Below are 23,476 nucleotides of genomic sequence, written 5' to 3' on the forward strand. Positions count from 1 at the left end.
GTGCGACGGTGGTGGCGGTGTCGGTGCGGCGTAAAGGAGAGGAAGAGAGGTGCGACGAGCGTGTCCTTTCGAAGTTTTGAGATATAACTGGGGGGAAAAGGGATCGAAAAAGGTGTGTTATTATGCGGTAGGGGGAAAAATTGACATGTAAGAGTCGTTAAGGTTGTCGCAGATCAAGATGCCAGGTTGCGCCAGGGGCAGAAAGGGCGGCTGAAGCAGGTGGTTCGTGGTGGTGGTTCCACGGGCGGGCAGGGCAGGCGTGGTAACTTTGGTGGTGGTGGCTCCAGCCAGTTGCAGGGGTGTCAGAATTACGTGGCCATGGCAATTTAGCCGAGCCACTCGTACAATAGCAGACCTAGTATCTGGCAAGTTATCACCACGCCTGCTGATAACCTCCTATATTTTAACTAGTTATTCATTATAACTCTAGCTCGGATAGAGTCCGATACGTTTTATTTACCCTCGAGGATATTTAGCCTAGCGATCACCTAGTCCCTTATTTAACCTAGCTATGGCTTCAAAATATTCTAGGAATTCTCTAAGGGCTTCTAAGAGACTGTTTAATAGGTAGGTTAAGTCATAGATCTAGCTTATATTTCCCTACCTAGTAGCTCCTCTATACGATTCAATAGATTAAAATGCTCTTCTGCATAAATAGCATCGACATAGTAAGGTAGGATCAGGAATAAGATATAAGAGGTGTCTATAGTATCTGATAGTTAGACCGTCCTCGTTGAGGTGCTACATAATGAATTTTAAGTTAGTGGGACGCTCACTTAGTGTTTACTAAGTGGTGTGGTGTTCACGCGTCTCAAGCTAAATTACCCACTGGCCATGTGACTCTGACACGCCCCCCCTCAGTTAGTGTTTTGTTGACGAGGGAGTGGCTCACCGGCTACGGGCAGTGAGCAAAGGCCAAAATGGCTCCTCTTAACCTGGCTAGGTATCACTGCCCCGGAGGGGGGGGGTTAAGGTGATCCTGCCCTGTCACGCCTTGTTTGGGAGCTTCGCACGCCGAGAGAGCCCTGGAACGCCCTGAGAGGGGGGCCCTGGGAGAGGCCCTGAGACATGCCTAGGTAGGTACAAGCCTTTTAATCGCCCTGTGGATTTGTGGACCGATGCGACGCGTCGACTGAACCCACCCCATCAAAATCATTTAATCAATCAATCAATCATCATCATCAACAACCGACGCGAGGAGGAAGCTGAGCAAAGTACCGAGTAGTGAGTACTGCTGGCTTCGGATGGGAGCTGCGCCTCTTCTTTTCTTACCTACAATACCTAGCCCACAAGATTCTCACCTACTTTTGTGCAAGTACAAGGACCGACCGACTCGACAGCGCCGAACCGCGCCTTGGGCCCGTGGCGTACCTCGCTCGGTCGGTCTCCATCTCCATCCCCATCAAACCCACCAGCCTGACGAGAGACGAGACCTGTCTGAAGCCAGCTTATGAGTCTTCCGTACCACCACCACCATCTATCGAGATACTTTGCTATCCGCTGAGGGAGATATTCGATTTCTTTTTACAAGGACTTCTAAATACTCATACTTCATCCCTTGAATCCCTCTCCCGTTGGCGTTATATGGCGTGACACGAACCCGCACCGCGCAGCTCACAGAATCACAGTGTCACAAGCCTCCAACAAACGCTTCGTTCGCTCCACTCCCACCCCTTGCCTCCCGAAGCCATCAAGAACTCAGTTGCCATCAATCTTAGACCACTGCCACCACTGCCATATGTGGCTTGTTGACAACAACGGCCATTGTTCTCCAGGTCGTACTGTACCAGTACTGCGTGCTCGGCCAACAGGAGACCTTGACAAGTCCGGAGACTCGTAGACCCCTTCACCCATGTCACCGACGCTCCACGATGAGAAAATAGGCCCGAGCCCTTGCTAGTACATTCTCCGTACATGCTCGGTACTCCTCCCCGATGCTGATCGGACAATCCTTCTCCCTACAAGTATCGGATGGATGAATAAGGCTGCATGCACCAGGCGCGGGGCCAGTCCAAGCCCGGTGGACTTGGGGAGACTCGTGCTTTGTCACGAGCTTCTACACAAATAGAAAAGCGCTGACGGTCGAGGGCGTCACATTCTTGGTAGCGAACGCGGTGCTTTGTTCAAAGGTCTGTGATTATTCACTGACTTGTATCCAACTTGCTGCTGTGTAATTCCCCATAGCGCAACAATTCTTGCTGAAACGATAAACTCATGCTCTTTCACGGCTGCCAGGAACTCATCCAACAAATACTCAAATCCATCTTTTCACCTTCTTCACTCACTCCATACCGCCCCAGAAGGAGAGACAGAATTTCTTGTTTGTCGCGTCAAACGCGCAGTCATCAACTTGAAAACCTCAAGCCTAACACAATGTAGAAGAATCTCTAGATCCGGACGTATCGAGTAGAGCTTAAGCCCACAAAAACCCCCTTTCTGTGTACTCGTGTACAAAAACACCTGTTCCTTCAACCCATAATCCGCTGGGAAGTCGTAGGTTGCCAGGGTTTGCCACCGAAGTCGTCTATCAAGCTGTCCTGTATCAAACGCCATTGCAGTCGAGTCGAGAAAAAGGTGGGAATCGAGCAGTTTGCCTCCAGTTGTGCTTCATAGTGCCGGATTGAAACACCCCCCATCCCTGAAAATGTTGAAGCAAGCACAGCAAAAACTTTTTGAACATAACCCAACAACACCTGTCTATGATTGTTTGCACAAATTCAAAGCATTCAGTCCGAGACAGGCCTCCCCGGGTGAGATCTCACATGATCTCTCTTCCAAAAGGACAAAAAGCCACTGACGGGCGGCTTTTGCCCATCATCATTCAGGATATTGAGCCTTGCCAACTCTTTCTATCGTGTGGGTTGCTCTACCCATCATGGATGTTCGGCCGTCTCTCATCAATTAGTAATATGAAAACGAAAGGTGATGCCCCATCGAAGCAGTGGCCAAGCTGCTTGCGTGCATCGGATGATAATAGTCTCTTTGGTCATAACATGCTGGATATCTTTTCTTCACATCATGGACAGATCCCCCGAGAGACCAGCTCCCATATTGCCTGTTTGTTGGCCAGCAATCATGTTGGGCATACCAAGTGATGGACTCTTGTTCGCATTGAGCTGAAGTTCGGGATTGCAAGGTGGTGAATGTGTCTTGTGGTACTTGAGTCCGTTCAGGTTCTTGTAGCGTTTTTGACAAACATCACACTTGTAAGGTTTCTCCTTTTCCATTCCCATGGTTCCAGGATAAGGTGCCTGGGTATCGGGATCGACAATGGAGAAGGTGCCATCGCCATTCTCATGAAGTCGCTGGTTATTGTGACCATGCTAGCTCCATGTTAGACAAACGACACATTCATTACGGGATTATGAACACTTACCGCTTTATGGTATTTCAGACCATTCTGATTCTTGTATGCCTTCTCGCAGCCAATGACGGGGCATCGGAAAGGTTTAGGTTCTTCATGCGGAAGAATGTTTGTGGTGGTATCGGGTAGCCCGGCAGCGGCTTGTCGTTCGCGTATTGTCCTCGCAATTTCGCTGTTTGCCCCATATTGACCAGTCCCAAGGCGATTCTGTGCGATTTGTTGCCCTGATTGTGCTTGATTCATACCCTGGTTACCAGTGGAAAATAGACGCTTCGACGGTTCGTCTATGCATAGATCGATCATGTCGTTATTCATGCCGAAATTATAGCCACCAATCCCGTTAGGAAGTCCATTGTACAAGGCGAGGTTCTGCATTGACATGTCGTCGATACCGTCCATCATCCCATCGCCCATTTCACCGGGAGTGCCAGGGGCGGACGAGTCTGGAGTACCTCGATAGCCGGTCTGCAGGTCTTGGAACTGCTGCATAGGGTTAGGCATCAACGTAGATGACGTGTTGCCCTGGAAGCGTGCTGCATTGCGCCCTGGCGCCACAGGCGTGTTGGGGGTGGACTGCCGGTAAGCTTGGTGTCCTTGCATCATCGTCGTGTTGAGCTGAGGTATTTGTGGCTGCTGCGATGGAGTGGCAAAAGAGGTTTGTGGTGAGGTTTGGGATTGGTTCTGTGTGTACAGGTTCGGTGGTGGCGTCGTTTCATCGGTCCCGTCGATGTCATCCATCTCCATGTCCTCCACTGTGTCCATGTCCGGAATGGTCTGTAACGTGCTGGAGAATCCAGATGGTCGGTGGATATTCTGGGCGACATTCTGCTGCGTTCCAAAAGGCCGGCCAGGGCCATTGTGTGACTGTTGCTGTTGGTTGCGCTGTTGAGCCTCTTGTTGAACCTGAGCCGCCGTGGTAGCAGCAATTGCCGCTCGACTATCTGGAACAGGTTGCTGGCTGGTGCCGGACTGCTGCGGGTCTCTCTGCGCGTGGGCTTCTTCATAGTGCTGTAGGAGATCATGTAAGGTCGGCAGAGTAAGGCCACAGCAAGAGAAATCTTTCATGAAGTTGGCCTCGAGTTTGGGTAGGTACGAGGACGAATGAAACGAGGGCGAATTGAAGGTGAAGGGCGAGGTTCCAGACATGACCATGCTTCACAGATATTAGCAATCCTGAACAATTGCAAAAGTAACGATCACGGGGCTTACTCGTCTCGTATCCAACTCCCAACAGATATTCCTCCCCAGCTCATACCCGCATTGAGGCTCTGGGCCAGACTCTCGCGTCTCGCCCTGTCATGCGCCATGCCTTTCACCGAGATTGGTCTTGCGCCATGCTCAAAGTTGGCAAAGTCATTCGAGGAACTGGAAGGCATCTGGGGTAAAGGGCGATTCAGCGCCGTCTCTGGTGTTGGGTTGGCCATCATGCGCTTCTCTTCGCTGTCACTGCGCTGCAGCGCGGATGTCAAGTTTGACGGTTGATTGCCACGTGGTGATGTCGAAGTCTGTCTCATAGAGATGTCGAGAGGGTTGGCTACGCTCGCCATACCCTTAGGTGGTGGCGAGGCGCCAAAAGTTGGAAAAGAGTTGTCGTCAAAATCCGGAGCGAGGAGGGAGGAATCGGTATCTAGACAAAGTCTCGTAGTAGTGCGTCCGACGTCGATGGGTTTCCTGAACCAAGGAAGCGTGTCCTTCTCTGTCTTCCTGCCAAAGAATGGCCCGGTGCCGACGGGTGTAACGGGGGTCGTATCTCGAGAGGTGAAATGCGACCGATCACTCGGAGAAGGCGAGTGATTGAGTGGCGGAGGACTTTCTTCGTATTCTAACATAGACCTGCAAACTGATAAGGTCGGAAATGGTGGTCAAGAGGAGGTAACCAAACGAGGTTGTCGTCGCCGGTGGTCAAAGGTCGAGGAGAGAACCGGCGAGGGCGGTGACGTGATAAGGTCGCCTTGGAGATGGTGGTAGAGGTGGTGGTGAATGAGCGGCGATAAACGTGAGGTTGGAGATGGGAGGCAAATGAGCGACAATATGGTGGGGAAGCTGCGTCGACGGGTTTCAGAATCTACAGCACAGGGTGTTGTTGATAAAATCCTGGTGAGTGGAAAGGCTGAAGGGCAGCAGGGTAGAAGTGTGAGTCGGCGATGAGGATGATGAGTAGGAAGTATGTAGTTGATACAGGCTGGTACGCTGTCTGTATGGGTTTAGGCCCATGCGAGTCGAGTCGTTACGAGTAGTGGTTGTGGTTCTGTGTACGGGCTTGATGGGCACTTTCGGCTCCCAGATCCCTGCGCCTGCCAGGCTCCTCCCACTGCGACTAGGCCAGCACGTCAAACTTACAATCCGCATCCACAATTGCAACTCTAGCCCGGACCCTCGGTAGTGGGTGGTGGGTGTCGAGTGTCCACACCTCTGCTTGAGGGACTCGCGCTGCCGCCATTCTGGAAGCCCGGACAGAGACATCCTCGTCGTTCATCACAGTTACCTCATGCCAGCACCGTGAGCATCTTCGAGATGGACGAATTGCTCAACTTCTTGGGGACGATCGACACTTCGTTCACCTCCTACCCATGACTTCGCACAGCTAGCTTTAGCTCTATAGACGGCACTCAACGAGTCTGATTTCTACGTCATCCCAACACCCTCGTTACATATCTCCTTCGAAGCAGTACCCGAACTCTAATGTGGTTCGATGCGCTCACGATGCCTCACTCCTGTCCGTCTTTACAAAGCTGGGCTCGATCTCGACGCAACAGCCGTCACCGTTGTTGGATGGCATTCCTTGAACGCGAAAAAAGACTGAGGGAACCACCGGAAGAGCAAGGGCACCATCATTACAAAAGCTAGCCTCGTATTTGTGGTTTCCATGGATAATAGCTAGCCAGTTTCACAGTGCCTATACCTCCTTCAAGTCAGGGCAATAGGCAGGCTGAAGCCCGGTTCAAGCCTGGAGTTTTCCTCACCCGGAGCGATTGGCACCTTTCCGAGATCCCATCCAGCTGTGATTGCCGATCCATGTGTTTGCCTCTTAGAGACTCTCGAGGCCTCGGCGCCCACGCTGGACCATTCTACGCCCGGAAGTTTCAAGCCAAGCCCTTGGCCTCTCGAGGATTGTGGTTGAGTCTTTCTCGTTCACAACGATGAGCGTGAATGACCCTCTGTGCCTCTCTCGAGATCCCGACCAGCACCGATTCCGCGGTTCCAAAAAATGTAACTTTTCGGGATCTTGCCGCAAAAGGAGTCTCCATCCCACCACTCCTGACCGTAACTGCTGTTCTGTGGGTCGGACAGGACACCCACCAACCTCATTGGGCATGGTGGATTGGGCCTGGCGGCCTCTCAGTAAACTGGTAGTTTCCCTTCTTGCGGTGCCCTGGTAATGCAGGGCTCACAGCCAAAAGTATCCACCGGTTGTCGGTCAAGATGCCCTTCTGACGACTTTTCAAGCGTCCATCCCACGTCGTTTGGCGGTGATCAAAGGGCGTAGTGCATCCTCTCGACTGGCTTCGTTTGATGACAGTTCCATTTGTACTCAAGAGCGACTCTTCAGGATCAAAGGCCGTAGTCTCTAGACTGTCTATCGACGCTTTGGCCATCGATTGTGCAAGTCCCTAACTTCAATCAACTGCCCGAATGGTGGTCCATCAAGACGAGATTTTGTGGCGTCGCGTGGGCACCCATGTGGCTGTCTTCAGAAGCCAACGGGCAGCCGGAGGCGAAATCATCTCCGCCGTCTGACCCGACAAACAATTCAAGCATTCTCCTCGGACCAATAATCTTATCGGCCTTCAGGCCTGGTCTAGGACATGGGGTGGGAAGCATTTTTTCCTCTTTTCGGGAATGTGCCTGCTCTCTGCGCGCGAAACATCCCGTTAGTCGGAGCATCGCTTGCTTTGCCAGTCGGGTTGAAATGTGGTTGTTACTCCAATTGCTTTGTGATGCAACCAAGGTCCATAGTTTTAGCATAGTTTGAAGTAACGAGCTTGGACATGGCTGACCCAAGCAGAGATGAGGCGGGAGACAGCTTCACCTGAAGGGTTGTTACTACTTAACCACTGGATTTGTCTAGTGATGGAAAAAGCAGCAAGAAACCACCAACAAAAAGCCGGCACCGGTGGGATTTGCGCATCGGTGCGTCCGTCAGCAGTTGAAACCCCAAAGCCTCGCTACCTAGGTTATCCAGCCAGATTGCGCACCCTGGAGGCCGAGCAATCACCAGATGATCCAATTCCACTTTCGTCTTCAGTTACGTATTATTTTGATGTTTATTCGCAGGGGTGTGTGGGTGTGCCGCAGGCAATTTTGCCGAGTTCCTGACTCAGTTGGAGCAATTCGACCAAAGCTCTAGGTAAATTCAATCATTCGCATAGTAAGGTAGCCTGGACAAGAGGAGAGGCCGTTGGATACGCTCGAGATCATCGCTCGGTTCCTTGGTCATCACGCCTCTCCCGTTGCCTGCATATCATCTCGGAGCTATGACCAAATCCTACATCAGTGTCGTTCAGAAGAGTGGACAGCGAGATGGGGAGATCTGCCACTTTGGATCCCTAGCAATATGGCCACTCTTTTTGTCTTGTCACGGATTGAGCGGTAGTGGTGTAAGATCAGAGTTGCCTCCGTGCCTCGTAAGAACTATGGCTACAGTACCGGGCTATGGGTGGCTGTCGTGCGCGGGGTGGCCGAGTATCAAGGCGAGACCCAAGGTGGGAGTAATCCGGTGAGAGTCTCATCCTACAAGGCTGCGTCAGTACGTATCGCCTTCGTTCGGCACGCTTCATCGAAGGTGTCCAACATTAAAGGCGTGCCGAGGTAGGTGGAATTACGACGGCCAACAGAATATGCGGCATTTGCGAACCAGCCTTGCGGAGCTTGGTGGAGCCGTTTTTATGTATCTATTACATACTTGCATGTAAATAGTCGCCCCTCGATGAATCGGGAATGTGCCATTCTACCAACAACAGCTTTCTGCAAGGTACGGAGGACGGTAGAATGGGAACATCTGGACATGGGGGCTGAAGAATGTTTCAGAGCCTTGCCCAACACTCGATCTCGGAGATAGTTCGATCAGCAACATGAAGCAACAAGGGACCGCGGAAAGCGCCTTGCCGCCTCCGGGACCTCCTGTCCACGGCTTGAGATGCCCGTGTGGCCTTTTGTTTCTTCGTCTTTTCTCCTTCTGGGCTTGTAGGCATAGCTTAAGTTCTCCTAGACCATCACAGCTGACGCTGTAACTCTGACCTTTCGACTATGTGGATGACCCTTCCAGAGCAAGGGTGAGATCTTTCCTGGTTGGGGACCAATACGATGGCCTACATGGGAATTTGCCGGCAGATCATCGAATGAGGTTCAGCCCGGGGCAGAGAAAGGTGCATTTGCAAGCTTTTGCGGTAGCGTCATCGATTGCCGAAGATTGTCTATTGAAGTCAGCCTCTTTCGGAGCTTTTGCCTCGAGAGCAGTGGCCACTCAGCCACGTAGGGCTGCAGAATGTTCCCCTTGCAGCTGCTGTAGGCTTCTGGAAGGCTTGGAAGCTGATGGTGCCAGAGTGGCGGGAACGGGTGAGCATTGGACAGATCTGTGCTTCAGACTCGGACAAGGACAGTGACAGGTTCGCCACCAGGGTTTGAGGCAAACGCCATGTTGTACATTGGTGGATGTCCTCAATCATCGGTTGCACAGACCCCGAGAATCGCTGCGAGAAAATCGCTCTTTTCACGTGGCTCGATTTTAACTGACTCGTCGTCCCCGTCTTGGCGCTTGGCGTGGCCATGGTCCATTCTCGATCCTGAGTTTCGAGGTTGCAACGTGATTCTTACTGTTCATAAGCATTCAAGCTATCACTCTTATTCCTACCCTACATAGACACTTCACACATCCGACTGGCACGAAGGCGGACATCTCGATATTGACGTTACAGAGATAACTGGCCGGTTGCGGTCACTCTCAATATCTGGGGATCCTCTGGAGCCAGTTGAACAAAATGAAACCAATCTGAAATTGTCCTTTCACCGCACCACAGAAACCCGTCCTGCAGCATGTTCCCCGGCACCCTCCAGATGGCTTGGAGACGCGAGTTAGGGACACTCGCCGCCTCAACGGCGATCCTCTGCTCCAGGCGTCACGTCCAAGATGGCAGCACTGGTATTGAGGTTGACGCTGCGTTCAAATCCTAGCTCCAGCTCTTTTCGAGTTAAGTCTTCATAATCAGCGTGTCGCCTTCGTTCTCACCGACCGAGTTCGCGGAGAAGCTTTCTCTTGGAACTGCTGGTCGACCTTCTTCAAGCGGTGAAGGGGGTAGAGCAATGTGGGATCCGATGACGTTGCCAGTGACCCGATGGCAGTGCGGGCACCGTGGACCTAGGCTCTGCCGATACCGAATGTACCGGTTGAGGTTGGTGACAGCTACCCAGCTGTGCATGAAACTGATATCAATAGTCAGTCATGCTACACTAAGAGCTTCCAAGCGGTCTTGAAGGTGGCCCGGAGGGCAAGGTAAGTGTGCTCTGGGAACTCGGTCCAACTTACAAGGCAACTAGGGCTCCGATAGACGAGTACGCCATCATCATGATGGGGGGGTGTCTCCAGCTGTCACCGGTCGCGACCTCAATGGTGCTGCAGACATAGAGAATCAAGAATGCAGCGACTCCAAGCGTATCGATTGCCAATTCAACCACCGATGGGCAACGGACAGTCTCGTCCCCATTGCTGTCGCTCCACCTTGGAGTTTTCTGGCGGACTCTGAGGAGAATGACCCCGAGATTGTACACTGTGGATATAGCCAACACTACACCCAAGACGATGAAAATTGGAGACATGGCGGCGAAGCCAAGGCCAAGGGCAATGGAATTGTTCAGTAGAAGCAAGAGACGAATACCCGACTCAACATCGAGAAACGGGGCGGGTTTGGAAAAGGAGACCATCTTGACGTTGCGAGCCTCGAAGGTGTGAAAGTGCTATACAGCAGAGTGAGAGTGTCAGTGGTATGGATAGAGAAAGGTAAGAGTCTTTTAGATGAGATCCAAGACGCCTGTAACGAGGGCTCGCGCGATATATAATCCCTTGGTGTATTGATACATGATCCGCACTTGTAAGACATCCGGCTGACCTAAAGGGTGAGAGAGGCAGTGCCGGGATGTGAAACGCGGTTGCCTGGGGAAGAGTGGGGAATCTCGAAGGTGTTGGTATACATGGGCGTTGTCCTTACTCGTGACGCTTCGTACCCAAGGGATCGGTTTGATGGATATTCTCACCATCCTTCATGTCGAAAATCAAGTATTGCAGGTTCAGAAAGGGTATGGAGTGGCTTCTCCTCCGTCGATCAGGCAGGATTATTGTCCAAGTCAACATCAACATGTAATTGTTACCCCGGTACTTGTAGGAATGCTTCCGACTCCTCTTCTTCCCAAGGAACAAGGACTCAGCGCGTACATGAGTAATCGCCCAATAATCGTCCCCCCTAGGCCGTGGAAGCTAGACTGGGGGCAGCGGATCTGCGAATCACTCTACTCGTAGGTATTGAGCGGACAATGTTGTGGGAGTTGAGATTCAGGAGAGGTGCGCTAATGAGGCCAGGCGCTTGCGACCAATTGTATTTAGGTATCTATGGGACACTAGATATCGAGTTAACACGCTTTATAGCTTGTACAAATTACTCGGTACTACCGTAAGCAGCAGTGGGAGTAGAGGCACCTGAGAGGCACCCAAGCGGCGAGGAGTCGCATGCCGGAGGACTTATGGGTATCCCGGATAAACTCATGGGGAGATTTTCCGAAGCCTTGGCAAAATTTCTCAGAACTATGACTGAATGTGCTCACACAGGCAAACTCTCCACGTCTGGTATCAGACCCAGACTTGATTCTCGATTTCATGCTCCCTATCAACTCATATTCTGATTGTTGCTGTCTCTTGAAGGTGTAATAGGGGTAGCACATCAGAGAAATCTCAGAAACAACTGTGGAACATCGAGATTTGCTTGACTCCATTGTGCCGCCCGATGGAAAATTCTGCAGATCAACCTGACCAGGATATCTCGCTCAATGGGATATCAAATGGTGTTACCGCGGATATCGATCCTAATCAACAGCCGGATGGGGCCTCAGCAATAGTTAAGCGCAAGGCTGAGGATATTGACCCGTCGACAGAGCTCAAGGATCACAAACGGAGAAAGGGAACAGCACCCATCAAGGAAGAGTTCTTACTCAAGTCTGACGACGCAGTCGAATCAGAAGTTGCTCGTGATGGTGCGGGTGATGATGATGCTGCCGAAGCCTTCCACCACAAAGATAGGCAACCAACAAGCCACAACAGCAAAGGTAACCGCCGTCGTGAAAAGAAGCAAGGCCAGAACAAAGCTCGCGAGTTCGGGAGTTCGAGGGATGAGGTAGGGTTGTGTTCCAGTCGAGTCTGCAGACCCGAATTCTCACCGAACCCTTGTGCCTTCGGGGATAATTGTCGCTTCGAACATGACGTTCGGAAATACCTGAAAGACTACAAACGAAAAGACCTCTCTACCTTCAACGGCCTGTGTCCTGTATGGGAAATCAAGGGAAAATGTCCGGCTGGGTGGAAATGCCGGTTTGTTGGCTCTCACTCCAAGGAAGTAGACCACGGTGATGGTCGACTGGAACTGGTTTTGGTCGAGGATGTTGAGCGGATGGCAAAATATGCCGAGACCGCCTCTGAAGACGAGGAGGCTGGGGTGGCTAATGTTCTCACATCCCAGCAAAGAATAGAACTGACAAAGAGGAAAATGCAAACACCAAAGTCAGACGAGTTTCTGCGGTGGCTCGAGAAACAGGCACAAAACCCAGCCCATCAAGGTCGAGGACGAAACAGAGCCCTTCGCAACTCCTCGTCCCCAGAACCCGAGTCCGGTCATGGTCGTCCGGGTAAAGAGACCACGGAAGAATCGAGGTCTTCCTTTCGAGATGCTCCCCTTCGACCCTCAGAGAAACGTCGTTTGTATTTTGGTCCTGAAACGCCGATTCTAGCGCCCTTGACCACGCAGGGAAACCTACCCTTCCGGCGGCTATGCACTTCCCTAGGTGCCACGTTTACCTACTCGGAAATGGCCATGTCTTTACCACTGTTACAAGGTCAGAAGTCTGAATGGGCACTCATCAAAGCCCACGAATCAGAGGTGCAGCCCCCAACCTTTTCGGTCAAGGGCAGCGACAACATAGTCTTTGAGTACGACCAGAAACGAGACCTTCGATTCGGTGCGCAGATTGCAGCCAACAAACCCTGGTTAGCGGTAAAAGCCACCGAGATCCTCACTACATTATTGCCTCGAGGCCTTCGAGTGGTGGATCTCAATGTGGGTTGCCCGATTGATCTGGTCTATAAAGATGGTGCTGGTTCTGCTCTGATGGATGCGCCACACAAACTGGACAAAATGCTTCGAGGAATGAACGTGGTCTCAGGTGAGACACCTGTGACAGTGAAGATTCGAACCGGGACTCGTGACAAGCAACCGACTGCACAGAAATTAGTCAATCGACTTGTGCTAGGTAGTGAGCATGGGCGCGGGGACGCCTGTGGTGTCGCGGCTATCACACTGCATGGACGATCGAGGCAGCAAAGATATACTCGGTCTGCAGACTGGGATTATATTACAGAGACGGCATCCCTGATCAACAAGCTCAACGAGAAGGCGAATACTCTAATTGACACTATCCATGAAACTGACGCGCGCGATCAAGCCAATGGCCACACGGGCTCAAGAAACGGTAAAGTCTTTTTCATTGGCAATGGCGACGTTTTCTCCCATGAGCACTACTACGATCATATGCAGCACGCAGGGGTTGACGGAGTCATGGCCGGTCGAGGGGCACTTATCAAGCCATGGCTCTTCGAAGAGATCGCCGCAGGGCAGTATCTGGATAAATCGTCCTCGGAACGGCTGCAGCTGGTCGAGCGGTTCTGTCGATACGGGTTAGAAGCGTGGGGCAGCGACGAGGTTGGCGTGGGGCAGACGCGACGGTTCTTGCTGGAGTGGCTCAGCTTTGCCTGTCGATACGTGCCAGTCGGGCTCTTGGAGTATCTGCCTCCCAACATCCAGGATCGACCGCCTCGATATAAGGGTCGAGATGAGCTCGAGACGCTGATGGCAAGTGACAACTACAAGGACTGGATCAAGATCAGGTGAGAATAGGGACAAAGAGATTTCTGGCACCGAAGCAAGGCTAACGAGCGGATTTCTAGTGAGATGTTCTTAGGACCGGCGCATCCCGATTTTCGATTCGAGCCGAAGCACAAGTCCAACAGCTACGAGATTCAAGCGGAAGGATGATGATGACTGTGCAGAGTGCATTCAGGAGATGAAGAAGAGATTGGAGCATAGACAACAGCGTGGCGATCGACCATCCAAAATGTACTCAATCGACTCCACATCGTTTTCTGCGGCATGGTTCTGTGGTTAATCGATACTGGTGGTACAATGTGGCTCGTCCGTCGAAGGCATGGGCTCCAGATATGGTCGTGAAGGGTGCTTGTCCTCGGTCGCCACCGTGATGATACGCTCTCGACGGACCTGTTCTCAAGAAAGGATTCAAAGAAAAGGCTCATGCTCGTGCACATGCTCGGACCAGAAGCTGGATTCTTGCCATGCTCACCAGCAAGCGGCCGCTCGGCCCCCGTGCCAACAAAGATCGTTACGGCCACGGGCTCGGCGTTTTCCTACCCAGTCACCAGTATTGTATACTGCAAGGCGCGCATGGACGAAAACAAGTGCTGACAATGGGACAAATAATACGAATATCTTGGGACTCCAACCACCCATGACAATCTATACCTCGTACTAAGGTCGTGGATCCTTCTCTGCTTGTAACTGTCTAACCCTTTCTCAGTATCCCACTATCTCCACCTCTCCCCCCTTTTTTGGTTCTACGGGGGAATTTACCGAACAAAATACGAGCTGATTCATTCCTTAGATATGTACTGGGTAAGTGCTCCACGTACCGTATCTCGTGTCGCAACAAGATGCGCCCGCATCTTCCGCTCCCGTATTATGTACTCGCTACACGCTTGATTATGTACTCCCTAACCCTCTGCACCGAGTACCTACCGCTAACTCTTGTCCTCTAAGACACCCTGCAATTGACACCCTAACAATGTCTCACAAAGCGATCAAAACGGCTAACTTCCTGTTGCACACAATCGATGGGGCCACCCGGCCTTCTCATAATACGCGCACCACCACCACCACCATAAGCTGGCCCCAGACCAGATCAAACCAGACCTGACATGACCCTGGTATTTGATGATTTGTGTTGGTGTTGGTGCTGGTGGTGGCAACTGCGGAGTTTAGTCCATGGCGTCCAGAGAAATCAATACAGCGGAACCTAGTGGTATTTTTCCCGGTCCGTTGGTCAACAAGACAAACCCCGAATCCAGGGGGTGAATGCCATGGGGGACAGACACTCGTATCGGTACATAAACATAATATTGTCATCGTCCCTCCGCCAGCCTGCCTGACAAGAACCCAGTGGTGTTGAGTTTGAAAAGAGGGGGGACAAGAGAACACCAAGCAACGCAACAGGCAGTATTATCGTGGCTTGATTCCAGGAAACACATTCGACGACGATACAAGTAAAAACAATGTCTCTGGTCGAGAACTTGTCCGACTTCTCGTCTCTCCCCTCGCCTCTGCCTCCCGCTCCTGACGGCGACCTCTTCACCGAGCAACAGCTGGACACGCTCTTCTCGATCCTGGAGGTCTTCGTGCCGTCGATCCCCATCTCCGCCACCTCGAAAGCCGGCCACCCTACAGAGTTCGACGAGGCCCTTACCAAACTAAAGCCGTATCAGCCAGAAGGGGCCTCTGAAGATGTCGCACGAGCCTATCTGCGCGAGGATGCCGTCTCACATCCTGACTTCAGAGAGACCGTGGTGCGGAAATTCAGGCTCACCGTCCCCGCTTCCGACTCGCAAGGACTGGCCTTTCTTCTCTCCCTGCTCAATTCCTCCGTGGGCTCCTACCTCTTGACAGGATACACCACGCCCCTTCACAAACAAGACCTCGAAACCCGTTCGATAATAATCTGTGGATGGTCCAGGTCGAGGTTACCACTCCTAAGAGGAGTATACAAGTCCCTCAGCGGCCTAGCGAAACAAGTTTGGGTTGCTACGTCTCCCGGTCTGTACCGCTTTCTCGACTTCCCCAGTGTCCCCAAGCATATCGAGCGCAACCCAAGCTTCGATTTCAAATTCTACGACTTCACACCGCCGTCAACATCCACGACCCTCTCGACTGATGTGGTGATTGTGGGATCAGGGTGCGGCGCTGGCGTCGTCGCCTCGCACCTGTCCCGCGCAGGCTTGAAATGCCTGGTCCTCGAGAAATCCTACCACTTTCCCTCGACACACTTCCCCATGTCTGCCGCCAACGCTGGCGAGCACTTGATGGACAACGGCGGCATATATCTCTCAGATGATGCGTCCATTGCCATCTTGGCCGGGAGCACGTTCGGTGGTGGCGGCACAGTCAACTGGTCAGCCTCGTTGCAGCCACCACGACCGGTGCGCGAGGACTGGGCGGCCGACAACCTCCCTCACTTCTTGGGAGCAGAATACCAGGACTGTCTCGACACGGTCTGTGAGCGCATGGGCGCCGCAAGGACTACCGATCCCGAGGCCCTCCAAAAGATCGAGCACAACTTTGCCAACAGGACGCTCCTCGAAGGGTCCCGCCGCCTCGGGATCGCCGTGCAGATTGTGCCCCAGAACACGGCGTCCAAACGCCATTTCTGCGGCTACTGCATGTACGGATGTTCCAGCGCGACCAAGCAGGGGCCCGCGAACTGCTGGTTCCCCGACGCGGCGGCCCACGGCGCCGAGTTCATCGAGGGCTGCTGGGTCGAAGAGGTTGTGTTTTCCGAGAGGAACGGCATCAAGACGGCCACGGGGGTCAAAGCCACATGGACGTCCCGCGACCGCAAGACCTCGCGACAACTCACCATCTCGGCCCGACGAGTCATCGTGGCCGCTGGAACTCTCCAATCACCCTTGGTCCTCCTGCGGAGCGGACTGAAGAACCCGCACATCGGAGCGCATCTGCACCTCCACCCGACGAGCACCGTGTGGGCGACGTGGCCGCAGCGGACCAATCCGTGGGAAGGCGCCATCCTGACCGTGGCCATGACGGGGCTCGAAGACCAAGACGGCAAACACCACGGGCCCAAGGTCGAGGTCATCTGCTCGACCCCGGGATTCGGCCTGCTCACCCTGCCCTTTCGGCCCAAGCACGCCCTGAACGCCAAACCGGGGGAGAGCGCACTGTCAGCTGCCATCGAATGGCGTCTCAGCGCCGCTAAGCACGGCTTCTCGACGGGCTTCGTCTGCATCACCCGCGACGCCGACACGGGCAGGGTATACCTCGACCCCAAGGACATGACGCGTCGACGCCCACGGATCGCGTACACGCCCTCGGCGCGCGACCGACGGCACCTGCTGGCCGGCATCGTGGGCGGCATGCAAGCGGCCTTTGTCATGGGCGCATTGGAGATCGACTCGGGCCACCCGTCCGTCGATCGCTGGGTGCGGCCGTCGCACGCGCGATCCACATCTATACCTACCACGGACGACGACAAAATATCTTTTGCCCGCTTCGTCGACGACGTCCGCCGCGCGTGGCTCGCCGACCCGGGCGCCCTGGCCGCGGGCTCCGCCCACCAGATGGGCTCATGCCGCATGGCGTCGTCCTCGAAAACCGGCGTCGTGGACTCCCACGGCAGGGTCTTTGGCACCGAGGGCCTGTACGTCGCGGACGCGAGTGTCTTTCCCTCGGCGAGCGGCGTGAATCCCATGGTCAGCACCATGGGTGTTGCCGAGTGGATTGCCCGGGACATCGTGAGAGAGGTCAAGGGTGCGTGATTGACCAGTTAACCAACATCCAGTCAACCACCCAACCAACCAACCAACCAACCAGGCATGGTGGGTTTGTGGATAGATACATGGATATGTAGATACATGGAGAGGCAGACAGACAGGCAGGCAGGCAGGCATGTGACTGAGATAGTGATAGTGATAGCGATAGCCGTAGCTGTTGTTCTTTATTGTGTTCTTACCATGGAGGACCTCTTCATTCAGTCTCGGGATATATGGGATGTCTTGCTCCAGCTTTGTAGCTTGAGCCTGTCTGGTAAGATGGAAGGAACACATGAGGGTTCTGGGAACTATACCACTGTAGCAAATAAAAATAACAAGCACTGTGGTCGACGTCAAAACGTCCAAGCATTCTCTGCCTCTCGTGTATATATGGACAACAGTGCAACAGCGACGACTTCCTTGGGGAAAAACCAATTGAAATTTCTCAATAGACGATTCTCCATTCAAAGGCTGTCTGTCATCTCTGTATACGAACACAATCCCACCCATACTGTGTCCTTCCTTATCCAACTCAAACCAACCGAAGCCAACTTTCAATTCGATCGACCACAAAGCACAACTGTCAAAATCGGCCAATGCCTCTTCATCACAGTCCAGTGATCAACGAGTGAAAAAAAGCCTCCAAAATCCCATAATCATAACCATAGAAGCCAAAACGCCGCACATTTCTCCCTCATGACATGAAATGTATTGGGTCATCAGGTCGATATTCCATCCGTGGTCAAAACCGCTTGCTCTCAAAAGAAACCGATGCAAAAACATGACAAAATCCCAAAGCCTGGACAACGTCGCCCTTACTTCCCTCCTGCTGTCCTTTTCGCCACTCCAATCTTCGTTTTGGACACCTTTTCGGCAAACTTCAGGCTTGTGATCGTCTCTGCAAGGCACTTCTTCTCTGGTGCCACCATGACGAACATCAGTGTTTTGCTGTTCCCACCTAGACTGTACTGCAACAGATAGGTGAGTTTACTGTTTCTGTACGGGATGTGTGTAGCGGATGATGAGGAGTTGGATCCAACACTGTTGCCACTCTCTCTAGCGCTGAATGAGCCATTTGCTTGTTGCTGGCCCAGTGCACCGATAACGTCGCCCAAGCATGAAAGCGACTTGTTAATGTTTTGTGTCTCCCTCAGTCGTGCACCTTCGACCTTGGAATGAGACAGTCGTTCTGATCCAGCGAGATCAACCAGGTTCAGAGTGCCTTTGCTCTTCTGACCCGTCACGCTGTTATATCCTGCAAGCTTGAGGATGAACACAGAGTGGCTTCGAGAACTGCGTTCGTTGGCTTTGGTTGCAGCCACCGAGCGACGAGACATGGCTTGTGTCAGGATGGCTTCGACTTGGTCCTGGCTGTTCAGATTGACCGTGGTCACATCTGTGATTGTGGTTTCACATGTTGTGCTGTCGTGAAGAATTTGATGTTTCTTATTGCTATTGTCGGACTCCTTACCCAGAAGATCTCGCAGCTCTTCGTTGTATACTTCAACAAAGCTGCCTTCCATGGTGTATGTCCAACCTCGAGCTTCTAACTCTTTGCTTGTAGCGTATATCTGCCGTAATGCTCGTGGGATCATGCCGTCTTCAGAAGACATGGTGAATGTCTTTCCAGAGCCGGTTTGCCCATAGGCGAAGATGCAGACGTTGTAGCCGTCCAGCGCGGATTGAATGAGTTGGCTGATTTCCTCAAAGATCTCCGCATTGTTGCTGCACGGATTAAAGACTCGATCGAATGTGAATTGATGTGTCTTTGTCGTCACTTTTCCGAGGCTGTTGGTCTCCTCAGGTCCTTTGATTTCGATGTCTGTGACTTCTTCGTCCGACTCGGGAATGGTGATCTTTGCAGTCTCTTCGGCTGCTTCACTTCCATTGGTGGGTCGGACGCGACAGAAGACTCGAATGTTTCCTTTTAGTTCTTGCACTTGGTTGTGTAGTTTGCGTCGATGCATTTCTTCCTTGCGGAGCTTCTCTTCGCATTCCGTGGCTTTCTCCAGAGCCTCATTCATTCTCCTCTCCATTGCAGCATACGCTTCTGATTGAGATTTGCTGTCTGATTCCAGGTACTCAATCTTGGCCTGTAACGCTTGACGGGCGCTTTCCATGCTTGTTGCGTTGTCGCCTGCGGTCGACAGATTGCGGCGGAGATCATCATTGAGGAGTTTTTCTCTCTCGAGATCCGCCTTGAGTCGATCAATTTCCAGTTTGAAACTGCGAATTTCGTGTTCTTTCGATTCTAGATCCATCTGATGTCGTTGCTTTTCAATGGCTTCCTGTGCGGATACCTGACTCAACGCCTGGATTCGTTGCGTGCGTTCATGTGTGAGTTCGTCTTCCAGCCTTTTCTTCAGCTCGCGAATCTCCTCTCTATGGTCCGCCTTCAAACGCTCCACATCGTCTCGATGGGACTGGCGAACATTTTCAAGCTCTGCTCGGTGCTGATGCTTGATGGTTTCAATTTCCGCTTCTTGGTCTCGTTTGAGCTCGTGCGCTCCGTTCTCGGCGGATTCCAGGCGGTATTTGGTAGTTTCAAGTTCACACCTGAGCGCGATCATGGCTTCGACGGCATCCTTCCGATCTTGCTCAAGATTCGCAACGGTGGACTTGTAAGTGTTGTTGATTTCTTTTGCTTCCATGTTGTCTTCCATGGCTTGCTTGTAATGCTTGCAAACATCTTCGTACATTCTCTCGATGTTGCCATATTGTTCTTCGGGGTCCCAGGCCACTAGATTTGAATCTTTTGTTAGAAATGGTCTTGCTTGAGCTTTGCGAGGAGTAGTAAGAAGATCTTTAGGGAAAGGGGCGGGGGTGAAAGGGTCCTCTATGGGAGGTGTTGACAGCTGAGGAGAAGGACGAGGAAGCATTGAAGTGCTGACTGGCCAATGGGGCTCAGGGGTGGGTGTCTTGGGGGTCAGGGAAAGACCCAACATCCGTTCGGTAATTGATGTTGTCGAGATATTCCGGATGGACGACATTGTAGATGCGGCAAATGTCTTGCGTGGTGAAATGTTTCGAGTATCTGCTTTGGGTACCTTGACGAGTCCGGGCCTCACGGGAGCACGAGCGGGAGCACGAGCAAGAGCCTTTGGTTTGGGTTGGGACAAAAGGGAAACCATACATTTATTAACGGGACCATCCTGATTCCTTGCACGGGTTCCTAGAGACGTAGCAGGCCTCGAGTTGGCCGTTCTTGTTCCTCGGTCTCTTGCGAGGGACGATTTGGGACGGGCGAGGCTTGAGGTTGGGTGGATGGCGGGTGGTCGAATACCGGTGCCCATGCTGACGGAGAAAGAAGACGTCGCGGAAGAGTTTGAGGTGCTTCTGGAGGTGCTCCGATGGGACTGAGCAAATGCAGGAGGATTTCGGGACTGAAAAGTGTACATCGATCCAGCGCCGGCAGCAGCGATGTTCTTTGGAGCGGCAATGATTGTTCCGACAGGTTCGCCTGCGCGCTCAGCAAGTGTCTTTCTTTTGGCACTTGGCTCGGGCACTGTCGTCCATGTTAACATCTTTCATCTCTTATGGTAGGCATATACAAACAGTTTGAGCCCTGGCGCTTGTGGCTGGGAAATATAGGTGGAGGCATGGCAGTGCGGGAGTTTGTTGCTGATGCTGTGCTTTCTGCCAGAGGTCTTTGAGGAGAAGGGAGCCCATATCGGGTGGGCTGGGGGAGATGGGAGATGAACTGCGGATTCTGGTCAACACCATATACTCTTGCTTGAGGGGGTCAAGGTTAAACATACATTCTCTGTGTCGGCCATCTTGAAGAGAAAACCGTGTTGGACGCCGATGAACCACCAATTTCTGTTACTCAAGATGGAGTACCATGACCAAATCCCCCAGGGGGAGCGATGTTGTTGAGTCTCGGTCAATTGGCCTGCATTTGAAGAGGAGGCACTGGAGGTATACAAGGACGAAGCCATTGTAAACAATTGTTTGTTTTGGGACTAGTGCAAAATGCACGTGGTACGGAGGCTTGGCTTCGGTTAACCTTCCAATAGTGCTACTGAAGTTTCACACAGCAAAGGTACAATCAATGGTGATGAGAATAATGGAATGATGTGGATGACATTCAATGCTGTCGAGCTCTCTATATGTATGAAAATTTGTTCAATTGATCAACACTACACGGGCCTCTGAGATACTTCTTTGCTCAGGTCCTGCTTCAAACTTTGCACCTCTACCAGAGGTTCGCAGTTCAGGTGCGGGTGGGCGTGTGCGGGCGCAGCCCAGGCTCCACTATAAAGACCCTTCCCAACCCCCTCAGAACAATGGAAGAACAAACCCAATACCATCCACTGTATCGTATGTCTGCTTCGAATTCTCATTCGTATTAGACCACTTCAAAGTTCTCACCTCTTTCATGAGATCAAGGCAGTACTGTCTTGGCCGAACAGTGAGAAGCTAGCTGCACACCGCTTCTGAAAAAATGAGGCAGCATTGAGCGATGGTTGCCAGAAAACTCAGCGCATGGGACACCGCAAACAAGGGCGACGATATCAATGGTGTCTTACGCATTGAAATTTGCATCCACTGATTTGACTGGCGAGGTGCGCATTTTTTGGGAGCAGAACATCCACCTTGAAGGAGAGAAGAGACGCATCTGCTGGGCAGGATCTAGCATGGATCAGACTCGTTGCCATCGCATGTGCAAGGCCAATGATTTTGCAAGGTCTATTTCTGCAAGGCAACGCCGTCGTTTACCAATTTGCAACATTCTTTCTTTCAGGATCCTCGACGTGCTTCGCTGCCCCTTCCTTGATAACTTCATCCAGGACCTTGACAAGACCCTCGACTTCCTCGACAGTGTTGTAGTGCAGCAGCGAGCATCTGACCACGCCATCATCGCTGTCGGGGATGCGGAGTACGTTGTCGCACAGCCGCTTACTATAAAAGTGCCCATTGCGGCAGCCAAAGTTCGACCTCGCTTCAATGGCATCGATAATACCCAATGAGCTCTGGCCCTTGACCCTGAAACTGATGACTGGCACCCGGAGGTTCCTGTCCGAGGAGGGCTCCCCGTAGATCTTGATCTGGTCCGGCTTCGACCGCAAGTATGATAGCAATATCTCCTGGATTTTTTCTTCCTGTGCTGTGATTGCGCCCCAGCCCACTGTGTCGATATACTTAGTGATGAGGGGAATGGCTTGGGTACATTCGTAATTGCCCGCAGCCAAACCCAGCATTTCCTCCAACGTGTTCCCAGCTTTGAAGTAGTGCCCGAGACTCTGGATCTGTTGTTGCGCCTTCTCACTGACATAAAGCATTGAGATGTGCGGTCCGTACACCTTGTACCAGGAGAAGGAGTAGAAGTCGACACCGAATGCCTTGACATCGACTGGAGCATGCGGGGCATACGCCACAGCATCAACACAGAACAAGGTATTGGGGTTCGTCTCATGGATGACCTTTGACAGTGCGGCAACGTCTGTCACAGTCCCCAAGATATTCGAGGTGTGTGTGCAGCAGACCAGCCGTGTCTTGTCGGTGAGCAACTTCTTCAAGTCCTCAGGCTCCAGCTTGGGGTTGGAATCTGTATTCTTTGTCGGAATCCACCATTTGACGGTCACCCCTTTCCACTCAGCCAATTGCACCCAGGGGGCCAGGTTGGCTTCGTGGTCCAGGCTAGATAGGACAAACTCGGCGCCCGGTTCGACCTTCAGGGCGATCGAGAGGTTGCGGAACAGCTGCGTCGTCGACGGACCAAACACAACCTCCTTGGGTGATGCATTGATATACTTTGCGCCCGCAGCGTGGCCCTCTTCGAACTTTGTCGTGGATACTTGTGACACCGGGTATGATGCGCCCAGCTGCACGTTATTTCGGGACAGGTAGTCCGCAATCGATGTGATGACCGATTGGAGCACCTGGGCACCACCAGCATTGTCCATGAACACCTGCTTCTGGGCGAGGGCCGGGAACTGGGCTCTGATGGCCGCTACATCGAAGGAGGCTGCCATGGTGGTGACGGTGGTAGCGATTGCTTGAATCTAGACGATGTTTCCAGGCACGCGAGATATGTCTTAGTATTGTCCTGCCGCAGAAGTCGCTGGACGAGCACCTTACTGGGGAAAAATCTGCAAGGGTATCAGGCTCATTGAGGTGGGATGTGGAGTGGATGCGCACATGCGGTACATAATTTGCAGGGCCTGAAGAGGAAGGTCGCTGAACTCCGTGATGGAGGCAGTGGAGAGAATAGCCAACAACGTCGCCGCGGCACCGTCGACCTATCA

General features: G+C 52.5%; 6 protein-coding genes across 6 annotated transcripts; 2 read left to right on the forward strand and 4 right to left on the reverse strand.

Annotated features, from left to right (window-relative positions):
• Positions 1 to 3,011: 3,011 nt before the first annotated feature.
• Positions 3,012 to 5,193, reverse strand: AYO21_03704 (hypothetical protein; the record flags this gene model as incomplete). The annotated part of the gene is made up of 3 exons (XM_022653678.1): positions 3,012 to 3,323; positions 3,377 to 4,517; positions 4,574 to 5,193. 3 exons carry the CDS (start codon positions 5,191 to 5,193, stop codon positions 3,012 to 3,014), a joined length of 2,073 nt encoding a protein of 690 aa, XP_022513921.1.
• A 4,261-nt stretch (positions 5,194 to 9,454) lies between these two features.
• On the reverse strand, positions 9,455 to 10,177 carry AYO21_03705 (hypothetical protein; the record flags this gene model as incomplete). Its single annotated transcript, XM_022653679.1, has 3 exons — positions 9,455 to 9,543; positions 9,591 to 9,784; positions 9,888 to 10,177. 3 exons carry the CDS (start codon positions 10,175 to 10,177, stop codon positions 9,455 to 9,457), a joined length of 573 nt encoding a protein of 190 aa, XP_022513922.1.
• A 1,178-nt stretch (positions 10,178 to 11,355) lies between these two features.
• On the forward strand, positions 11,356 to 13,653 carry AYO21_03706 (hypothetical protein; the record flags this gene model as incomplete). Its single annotated transcript, XM_022653680.1, has 2 exons — positions 11,356 to 13,505; positions 13,566 to 13,653. The coding sequence occupies 2 exons, from the start codon at positions 11,356 to 11,358 to the stop codon at positions 13,651 to 13,653; spliced, it is 2,238 nt and encodes a 745-aa protein (XP_022513923.1).
• A 1,307-nt stretch (positions 13,654 to 14,960) lies between these two features.
• On the forward strand, positions 14,961 to 17,234 carry AYO21_03707 (hypothetical protein; the record flags this gene model as incomplete). Its single annotated transcript, XM_022653681.1, has 1 exon — positions 14,961 to 17,234. The coding sequence occupies one exon, from the start codon at positions 14,961 to 14,963 to the stop codon at positions 17,232 to 17,234; it is 2,274 nt and encodes a 757-aa protein (XP_022513924.1).
• Positions 17,235 to 18,043: 809 nt separating this feature from the next.
• AYO21_03708 (hypothetical protein) lies at positions 18,044 to 21,004 on the reverse strand (the record flags this gene model as incomplete). Its single annotated transcript, XM_022653682.1, has 3 exons — positions 18,044 to 20,733; positions 20,784 to 20,928; positions 20,987 to 21,004. 3 exons carry the CDS (start codon positions 21,002 to 21,004, stop codon positions 18,044 to 18,046), a joined length of 2,853 nt encoding a protein of 950 aa, XP_022513925.1.
• Positions 21,005 to 21,943: 939 nt separating this feature from the next.
• AYO21_03709 (hypothetical protein) lies at positions 21,944 to 23,203 on the reverse strand (the record flags this gene model as incomplete). The annotated part of the gene is made up of 1 exon (XM_022653683.1): positions 21,944 to 23,203. One exon carries the CDS (start codon positions 23,201 to 23,203, stop codon positions 21,944 to 21,946), a length of 1,260 nt encoding a protein of 419 aa, XP_022513926.1.
• Between the last annotated feature and the right edge of the window lie 273 nt (positions 23,204 to 23,476).

The sequence above is a fragment of the Fonsecaea monophora genome (genome assembly GCF_001642475.1).
Source record: "Fonsecaea monophora strain CBS 269.37 chromosome Unknown Scaff19, whole genome shotgun sequence".
In the NCBI taxonomy this organism is placed as follows: domain Eukaryota; kingdom Fungi; phylum Ascomycota; class Eurotiomycetes; order Chaetothyriales; family Herpotrichiellaceae; genus Fonsecaea; species Fonsecaea monophora.